Consider the following 10,781-nt stretch of genomic DNA (forward strand, 5'->3'; position numbering starts at 1 on the left):
TTTGTTTTTGACATTGCAAAAATTGCCTATTAATTGGAAAGTAGAGCACTTGTGTCAATATTTACACACACATGTGTGCATGCATATACATATGCCTATATATAACCTACCTATGTGGAAAAATTGTAAGAGAGAATATTAAATTAGCAAATTATACCTCAATAACTATTCTATGGGGCCCCTATGATTGATAAAAAAAAATGCTACCAATCTTCTATTATTACATCATTTTCTCAAGGGCACAAAGTGATTAGTGTAGGAAAGATTTGAATTGCATAGCTACAAGTGAATTGGTCAAAATGTTAGCATGGTGTTTTTGACTAGGATAATAATGACTTCAATATTTTAATAATTCAATGATGAAGTGACGTTCAACCTGAACGTGTTTTGTACGCTCGTGATGTACTAGATTTGGACTAGTTTGAACACACCATGACTATCACATAATAGAGCTATAGGCTATTTCTTAGGTATTCCCATTCTTGTTAAGTTGTGGCATAGCCATATAATTGATAAAGAAAATGCTACCAATCTTCCCTTATAACATCATTTTCTCAAGGGCACAAATTGATTAGTGTAGGAAAGATTTGAATTGTATAGCTACAAGTGAACTGGTCAAAATGTTAGCATGGTGTTTTTGACTAGGATAATAATGAGTTGAATATTTTATAGTTGAATTATTCAATGATGAAGTGACATTCAACCTGAACGTGTTTTGTACGCTCATGATGTACTAGATTTGGACTAGTTTAAACACACCATGACTATCACATAATAGAATTATAGGCTATTTCTTAGGTATTCCCATTCTTGTTAAGTTGTGGCATAGCCATATTGCTTTGCAAACAACTCCTCATGTGGTGTGTTTCAATGGAAGATCGAGCAATAGCTATGTGCTTAGTACTTGCCCATGATATCATTATGAATACAATCATTTTAATGGACTAGAAAGTTCTTTATGTGAAATTGGGGACACAAAGCTAGGGCAAGTTAATTTGGGAAAGTTTTGGGTAGAGTGAACAAACCTGACAGACACTCCATCACCCAAGAATTAGCAAAGTGGCTTGTTGGAAGTAGTTGGATTTCTCATCATCGTACAATGTATAGATTTAATCAAGGAATGCATCAACTGCTCTAATCCAAATACAAGTAGATCAAAACGTAGATTGTGGAAATCTTTATTACTTTGGACATGGAGACCATTCAAAACTCTTTTTTGTTTACTTGTGATGGAAGAATTCACACATTGGGACTTCACCTCCTCACAAATAGAGTTTTCAGTCAAAAAAGGAGTATACAAGATGAAAATAGCCAAAACTTGGTTCACTCCTCCATGAAAAGGGTAATCAATGTTACCTAGGACAATCCTACATAGATCTATCAAGAGAGAAATTACAATATCATTGTACTTTTACATAGATTAAGAGGGGATGAAGATACAATTTGCCTCGATGAATGGATTTTCTTCTTTGTACAAAGAATCTGTGAGGGTTCCAAATACATTAAGATGGGCTAAGATATTAGTGACCGCACTCACCAACTGCTTATTCACTTTTTGCTTAATCAATTTTTCAATCTTCATACTCTATGGCCTAGCATGTACACACCATTGGCCTGGTTTGGAACATGTTGAGGAATTTGAGGATGATATTTAAATTTATGTTTTTTACTATAGCTTGCAATTGCATAAGAGCTACAAAAATTTCCGAAGGGTTGATGATATATTCACTATGAAATTGGTTTAGGAATAGCAGGGATGCCCAGAGAGGGTTTAGGAATAGAGGTCACTACTTTGATTCAAAGGTACGGTACCATCCAATACCCAACTTTCACATACATTAGGATCGATGCTTTTGATGACTTCTTGTGGAAGTTACCTTGGTATGCAGACAATAAAATCATTATAATAGAGCTATGTAGATAAATTTGTGAAGTTAATAAGAGGTGTGTGGAAAGGCATAAGGCCACTATCACTTTTCCTATTTTATTGGGGGTCTACTCATGTTCTTTAAACACAATCAATGTTACCAAAGCTGCCAAAAAATATAATATGGAAACCTATGATGTCTTAAGGTTTCATTTTAATCCAAGTAGTCATGTGAGGGGTAATGTGCAGTTGGGTTGTACTAGTCATCATGTGCCTACACTCGAAGACTTCTAGGCCAATTGCATAAATGATTTTGAAGTAAGGAAAAGGTCTTGCTCCATGTTGACCTTAAAATATATTCAAGAATACGAGCTTCAACTTGAAACACAGGCAATAGAGGAAAATGGGTCTGATGTAGTGGACCTTAGATATTATGCAAAAATTCAAGATACTACACTGGATCGAATTAATTGGAAAGCTCTAGAACTTGATGTTTTTCATGTGAGAATTGCTCATCTTAAGGAGAACTAGAGCCTAGATAGCAAGAAAGAAAGGGAAAGGAAGAGAGATTACTCCATCTTAAACTCCTACAACTACTAAGTACATTGTGTTGTCATCTACAACACCAAATACAACTTTATGAATTTCATTTTTTTTGTTAGTTGGATGTTCCAGCTTGTATGCTACATCATTGATCTTCCAAAATAGCTTTTAAGGCCCATAAAATCGTGGCTCCATCTTCTCAGCTTCACCCCATTTGATGCAAGATTGACTGTAGGGAAAAAACATCAAGAAGATGAAGTCGCCAACCTCAGAAAAGGATCTTTGTTTGGAGCCTATTAGCATACACCTTTTGCTGATTTTGGGTTTGTTGCAACTTCTCTTTGAGGATTCTAATTTCATACTCTATTATACCACAACTTTGCCCTTGGACCTCTAGTATGCATAAGCGTTAAATCCAAAAAATGAAGTAGCATCATAACCATAATGTGCCCTAAAGGGAGCCATGCCCATTGACATGTGATGTGTTGTGTAGTAGCAGTATTCCCCAAGATGTAAACTATTTGATCCAAGCTGTTTTCTGTCTTATAAAATATTTCTTTAGGTAGCCTCTACCCATTTGTTTACGATCTCATCTTGCCCATTAGTTTGAGTCTGATAACTAGTGCTTGGTGTGATTTTTGTACATTTGGATCAAAAGAGTTCTTACCGAAACAAGTTTAGAAACATGTTTTCCTTGATATTTACAATGTTCTTTGGCAAACCCTGAAGTCTGAAATCTCTCCTAAAAGACACATTTGCCACTGTTGAGGATTTATATTTTGAACCAATTGCATGAAAGTGAGCATATTTTGTGAGTCTACCAACAATGACATATATAGAATCCTGATCGTGGAGCTTTGGCAACTCCATAATGAAATCCATGGATATGATCTCCCATTTCTAATTTGGAACGGGTAGGGGCTGCAATAGACCAGCTAAGAAATGTTTTGTTTGGTTCTGTTGGTATTCCATACATTCTACAACACGTCTTTATTGATCCCTTTCTATAAAAATCTTTCTCTCGCCTACTTTTATGGCTTGTAGAAGCTTGGATGACCAACAAGTGGTGGGTGGTGACATGACCTCAAAATCTTGTCCTTGATCTTGGATTCAAGAATAATATACACTCGATTCTTGTAGAGGATGAGCTCATTAACCTCCTTAGACCTCTCATCTTGCACATTCCCTCCCAAAATATATGTCATTATAGAAGCCTTCGAATTAGCAAATATATCAATTATAGAACATAAGTAAGGCTTCCTAGAAAGTGTATTGACGACCACATTATTATTCCTTTTCAGTATTTCACATAATGTCAATATAATTGGGCACACTTTCCACAAACCAAATATTACCTAAATTTGGCTAGGGCGTGCATTATAGCCAACATCTCTTTGTCATAGATTGAGAAATTCCATTCTGTCTTTTTGAACTTCCTATTCTCATATGCGATGGAATATTTATCTTGCATCAAAACATCCCCAATGCCTCATCTTAATGCATCGCATTCTAGAAAAAAAGGAAGTGAAATGACCTCATTATGTCTTCTCAAGTTTATTGGAAGCTTGCTAGGCTGCTAGACTCCAAGAGACTGCCCCTTTCTTTGTCAAATTTGTCAAAGGAACTGCAAGTTGTTAGAACCCTTTTACAAATCTTCTATACTAGCTACAAAGTCCACAAATTCTCTCAAATCTGTAAAATTCCTTGGTTTAGGCCAATCCTCAATTGCCTTGATCTTCTGCTAATCCGTGGAAATCCCTTGGACACTGATCTTGAACCCAAATGTAAAATCTCAGTCAAGAAAAACTCACATTTGGAGGCCTTCGGGAAAAAAAACTTATGCTCGAGTATGCCAAGCACTTCATCTAAATGCTTCAAATGATCCTCACTTGATTTTGTGTAGCAGACCAAGACCTCAAAATGCTCATGATGACACATAAAGTTGTTTTGTTCACATCCTTATCTCTTACCTTAATGTGACTGTACCTCAATTGGAAAGCAATCTTGGAAAAATACATTGCTGCATGAAGCTCATTAATTAATTCATTGATCCTAGTATGGGATAGCAATATTTGATTGTCCTTTTGTTGAGGGCTTTATAATCGATGCACATCTTTGTAGTTCATTGTCATTAACCAAAACTATATATGAAGCAAATGTATTGGATCTAGCCATTATATGTATATATTATAGATCCTTAATTGTCTTCTCAATTTCTTCCTTGAATATCTTGGGATAGGGATATGGAGTCATGATCACTGGTTTGACACCTTCCTCAAGCTCACACATACGTTGAAACTTGAAAGCACCTCTTGGTGGTTGACCAAGAGGAATATCTTCAAAGGCCTTTTCATTCTTGTCCAAAATGGTCTATATATGCATTGTTGAATCTCTCAACCTTTGAGAGACTTGTGCTTGTAATTAAACAATCAGCTGCCCATGCTACTTGGTGTCTATGAAAATATTGATCCATCCTCTTAGCTGAAACCATCATGTTTTCACCTTTAGAAAGTCCAACCATTAAAATCCTTTGTCTTCAATCCCAATTTAGTCACTAGGCCTTCATCAATGCAATTATGAGTAGCCTTGCTATTAACGAGAATTGTTACCTTTTGTCCATGCAAAACTCTAACACAAAAAGCTTTATATCTAAGTGCACTTGATAGTGCTGCAAGTGTTCCTCCTTGATGCTCATGCTCAATCTCATCCACATCTTTCTTGGGCTCAAGCTCATAATTCATTCTATCCTCATCAAAGCTACCTCTATGTAATGTATTTGCCTTCTCAACATACACTTGTGTCTCGGTCGCCAAGGATCACTGTATGTGAAACTTGGTTTTTTTCCTTTGTAGTTCATTCTTAGGCACCTCTATTTGATTTGGTTAAGGAGATGATACCTTGGATAGTGGTGTACTTTTATGAAATAATCTTTCGGGTAAAATAGGAGGTTACTTTATTGGAGTATAATCTGTTCTTACTTCTTACCCACCAACCCTCCAAATAGAGAGATTTCTTGATGACTTATTGCAATGAATGTGGATCAAATACCCTTACTAAACCTTTAAGGGGTTCAGCTTGGCCTTCTAGGAAAAGGACCATGAATCTTCTTTCCGAGAGCTGGTAGATTTCCACAATCCATGAGTTAATCTTAGTATTGTTTCTGGATTTGATTGTGCAAGTATTTTTTCCTCGTCTTCTCTATCATTTTGACAATAATCACAGAGTGTGATATGGAGCGTTGATGCAAAAAATACTCACGCAATCAAATTCAAACTCTACTTTAGGATTAGATTAATATTCTAAAGTGATGATTGGGAAACCTAGAGTTGTGTGTGGCAAAATATATGAATCTAACCTAGATGCATGAACTCTAGGCCCAATGCTAACTTTGTCACTACTACATAGTCTAATGTTCTAAAGTGATGGCTGGGAAACCTAGAGTGTGTGGCAAAACATATTAAGCTAACCTCGATGCATGAACTCTAGGTCCAATGATAACTTTGCCACTACTACAGAGTCTAATATTCTAAAGTGATGGTTGGGAAACCTAGAGTTGTGTGTGGCAAAATATTGAATCTAACGTAGATGCACAAACTTTATGCCCAATGCTAACATTGTCACTACAACTATCACTACCGCTAGTACTAGCAGTAGCACTAACACCAACACCTAAGAATGGATGAAATGAACGAATGGAAGAAAACTCTCCACTTGCACCAATGACTGCCGTCTCATCCCGTTGACTCGTTTTTAATTATTTTTGTTGCCCAAAGGTTTCTAATTGCACTTGCACTTCAGGCATAACTTCAAGAGGCACGAGTGTGGCTGGGTTAGCATCTTGGATTGGTATATTTGCAAGATCATATTTTAATCTATTAATATGTCCCTCATGAAAATTTGGTTTGCATTTTGCAATGACAACAAGTTACTGCTCTGTTCTTTGCCTAGGATTAATATTAGCATGTTTCCAGCAAGGGTCCCTTCTAACTGGATTCAAGATATTGTGATAAAAACAAATTATGAATCTCAAGCATGCTGCAATAGCATACAAAGAAAAAAAATAACATTTGTGATTTATAATTGTTGGAAAAACTAGGAACTTGTCACAGAGTGACTTCAAGGGATCAAACCAGGAAACTATGAACTGCAAGAGAGCAACGAATAACAACAGATCATATGCAAGAGTTTGCAATGCATTGATACGAATTGCTATTGATTGGGATGTTCATTTAAGAGCCATGAGAGATTATATAAAGCACTTAAAGTGATTACAAATACAACCAATGTGGGACAAAGTGAGGACAGAGTAAGTATAACTACTCTGCTACAAATATTAAATGCAAGATGCAAAATATTAAATGACACCTAAGATAACTCTTATTAAATTATTGTAGCATGTGCTATTAAGCTATCCTAAGTGAACTTAATTAGAGTAAATTATATTTGCTAAACAATATTTAAACTAATATAAAAAATGTAAGGTTTGCAACTATAAATATTAAAACTTAAAAATGTGTTAGAAAAACACCTAGGATTTCTTCAACATAAAAATTAAATACACCTAGTATATGAAGAGAGCAATGTTTCTGGATTAGATTGTGTGGATTAGATTAAACATTGCTCTCATTATTAATGGATGGTGGAAATCTGATAATGTTAACACCTAGTATATGTTAAATTATTTCTTTAGTCCACAAAACAAAAATAGAGAAAAGAAAGAAGGAAAAAAATGAAATTTTTGCTAACAAAAAATAAATTCAAAATACAAACTTGACTTAAATTTTGCTTGAATGTTTGAAACCAATATTGAGTTCTTCCCAATCCCTTGTAGACACCTCTAAATGCACCAAGAGGAGCTATAAACCTGCCTAAATGTGATTCAACCCATTGTTGCTCAATCTTCTTGCTGGTTTTCCTACAATACACTCCAATTTTGGTTGAAAACTCTCCTGCCTCTTTCTCCTTTGGCTTTAAAATGAAATGAAGTTACTTTTAGGGTGGAGGCAATTATAAGTCCAAAAAGTAAAAACTTAATTGGCTGATTTTTTATTTTTTTGTTTCCATTTTCCATTGTCTGTGCAGATGAGTCTTGGGACTTGCCTAGACTCTACGAGTTTGGCAAATCCACCAGACTGGGCGAGTCTGGCCAGATTCAGCTGCTGAGTCTCCTACACTCAGTGAGGGGGCTTGCCTAGGACTCACCTGAGTCCTGATGAGTCTAGTAACATTGATCTTTAGGGACTTTAAAATAGATAATACCATTTGGCATTTTGCATATCTTGCATCACTTCACGTATGGTAATTTTGACAGTATGTATTCTTTTTTATATAGAATTCAGTCATTAGATTTCCCCTTTACTTTCCTTTTCCTTCAAACTTCTCGTTGACATGGATGACTACTCAATTTGCAGGGTTCCAAGTTCTCGTTGAAGCTGTTCGACAGTTGATTAAAGATACACCATCTGACAAGATGACACATTCACAGTTACAGTGGCTATATGTTATAATGATTTCAGCAATTGTGGTGAAGTTAGCTCTTTGGCTTTATTGTCGAAAATCTGGAAGTGAAATAGTCAGAGCCTATGCAAAGGTCTCGGATTTATCATAGAAAGTGTTCTCTCTTGGGATTTTTTTGGGTGAGCAGAATCTAATTTTTCTGTTGGTCTTGCTTTGCAGGATCACTACTTTGATGTTGTGACCAATGTTGTTGGTTTAGCTGCAGCAGTTCTGGGTGACATGTTTTTCTGGTGGATAGACCCAACTGGTGCAATTGTTCTTGCAGTTTATACTATACTAAATTGGTCTATAACTGTTTTTGAAAATGCAGGTAAGTCACCACTAGGAAGAGGATCTTTCCTGGGGTAAAATCAATTGTAATTCTCATATAAATTTATGGAAAGAAGGTTTAACTTAGTATAGGAAATTGAATTTCTGCAAGAACAATGGTAAAAATTCGGATAATCCAGAAATTTATTTTCCAATGATTAACAACTTTGGAATCTTCAAATCTAACTTATCATTTATTTACAACTTTATGTTTCAAGGCCATTATTTCAGTCCGGTCTTAGTTTGTGACCAGATGGGTTCATCAAATACTCATTTGTCAAATTCACAATTGATTCGCTAACCTTCGGTCCACAGTTTTAGAATAGCATATATGGAATATATTAAATATGAAGTCTGTATCCCAAAAGATATATTCTTTGCTTATCGATTAAATAAGTTTGAAGTTTTGAATATGGTTAAGAATATTGCATGTAATATGAGTCCAAGTTATTCTCACGAAATTTTGCAACCATGTCCACAATGCGTGCTTGGAATGTGCACATAGATAATGGTACTTGTTTGAGATGATAGATTGAAAGTCGAATTGAAATTAAAATCCTAATCACTTCAGACTGTTCTATTTTTGCAGCATCCCTGGTTGGACAAACTGCACCTCCTGAAATGCTACAGAAATTGACATACTTGGTTCTTAGGCATGACAATCAAATAAAGCGCGTGGATACAGTCCGGGCTTACACATTTGGTGTCTTATATTTTGTAGAGGTATGCATAAATTTTTTCTTTTGATATAATATACATAGTCACCTGCCCTGCTGAAGTTGCCTGTTCATTCAAGCAAGATATTTTTGTGCATGTTTATGGTAAGTTAATGTACGTTTTTTTTAATTTTATATTTTATTTGGTCCCTTCCTTCAAATGCCATTTTAATCATCCCATTTAAATTATGCAAGCCTGTTGAGACATAAAAATTTGGCTGGGGTTTCAAGGTACTGGATTGAAATGATTATCCATCTATTTTCTGCTAGGCTTTATCTGCATGCTATGTTTTGAAATGATTATCCAACTATTTTATATTTTGGTGAGCAGGTGGACATAGAATTAGCAGAGGATTTGCCACTGAAAGTAGCTCACACAATAGGAGAGACATTGCAGATCAAGATTGAAAGTCTACCAGAAGTTGAGCGTGCTTTTGTTCATCTTGATTTTGAGTGTGATCATAAGCCAGAACATTCGGTCTTGAATAAGTTACCCTCTGTTCAACCATAGCACCCTGTTGGATTTTGTGCAATCTTGAATCAGTGTTATGTGCATCCAATGCCTTAAATTGTACAATTATTTATAATCACAGAAGTTAAATTTGATATATTAATCTCATTTAATTGTGTAGTAGGCGATTGCTATGTTTCCATTCAATTCCAGGACAGAAATTGAACTGGAAAGTTTACGACAGGTCGTTGAGGATCTTGCACCAAATGGCCTTTTTTCTGTTTAAAATGCCAAATTTTGTTTAGTATTTATAACTGAAAGCAATGCCAAGTTTTGTTTAGTATGCACTACTGAATGCAATGACAGTTTCGGCAGTTTCTTGTAGTTATACTAGTTGTTTCTTGATAGCATTTTATTATTTTATCATCCTTATGAAACAGATATGTTTCAAACTTATTTTCTAGCTTAAATAAATGTTTCTATAACATTTAGTTTTCATGTGAGATTGCAATAATGTTTTGGGTAAAGATTCATTTTCTTGAATCAAACTGTTCTGAAACTTTTCCGGTTTTCTTATCATTTGAAGTAACCATGAACTTTCTCTATCCATGTACCATATGATCAACTAATATTTTAATTTCTTTCCCCCAATTTAGAGCTAACGTGACACTATAGAATCTTGGATATTGGCTACTTTTTAAGCAATAGTACCCTTAATAACAGTTCAGTCAATTTAATTTGATGAAATGTTTAAAAATAAAATCCACCATCGCTTAGACTTGTCTCCTGAAAGAGGTCTAGGTTCGAATCTCAGTGGACTTGGAGCCACAATAAAAAAATTCATAACTTTGTAAGGTTCAAAATGTAAGTCGGCAAGGAGTTTAACATTGCTGACCTAGGCTCACGGTCCAAGTTTGCTTGGATTCCTCAAATAGACATCACAATCCAATTGCATACAAAATAACATCTTCATGCGGAATGTTGGTGGTTGATAGTTTAAAAACAAAATGAGAATGTCAAATTATTTTAATAAAACTTAAAACAACTACTATATTAAAGCGTTTTATGTCTGAGAATATCAAATTATTTTTATAAAACTTTAAAAAACAACTACATTAAAACAGTTTATATCCTAAGATTATGGACACAAAGAATAAAGGGTCTAGTACTAGTGTTCCATTACTCACCCCTTTTCCATGCTCAACAGACGGGACATGTGGCTCAACCACTATAGAGGGACATGTGAATCAGTTATCCAACTATTATCACAATTATCAACTTTAAACAAACTTAACCTTATGAGTAATATAATCAGAAACCACAACAAGATACTCATACACAATAACACCAGATATGTTAACTAGGAAACCTTTGATCA

At 35.1% G+C, this 10,781-nt stretch overlaps 1 protein-coding gene across 2 annotated transcripts in view; it reads left to right on the forward strand.

The window, feature by feature from the left end:
• The window catches only part of LOC149575351 (Cation efflux family protein), a 71,806-nt gene extending 62,015 nt beyond the window's left edge, over positions 1-9,791 (forward strand). For both annotated transcript variants that reach the window (XM_089815118.1, XM_089815119.1), the window contains exons 4-7: positions 7,822-8,000; positions 8,087-8,237; positions 8,826-8,959; positions 9,284-9,791. In XM_089815118.1, coding sequence (XP_089671244.1) covers positions 7,822-8,000; positions 8,087-8,237; positions 8,826-8,959; positions 9,284-9,463 — 644 coding nt within the window. In that variant the 3' untranslated portion in view covers positions 9,464-9,791. The remainder of the gene's footprint in view (positions 1-7,821; positions 8,001-8,086; positions 8,238-8,825; positions 8,960-9,283) is intronic.
• The last annotated feature ends 990 nt before the right edge of the window (positions 9,792-10,781 follow it).

The sequence above is a fragment of the Cupressus sempervirens genome, chromosome 2, assembly GCF_028749045.1.
Source record: "Cupressus sempervirens isolate cs-2001-9-10 chromosome 2, ASM2874904v1, whole genome shotgun sequence".
In the NCBI taxonomy this organism is placed as follows: Eukaryota; Viridiplantae; Streptophyta; class Pinopsida; order Cupressales; family Cupressaceae; genus Cupressus; species Cupressus sempervirens.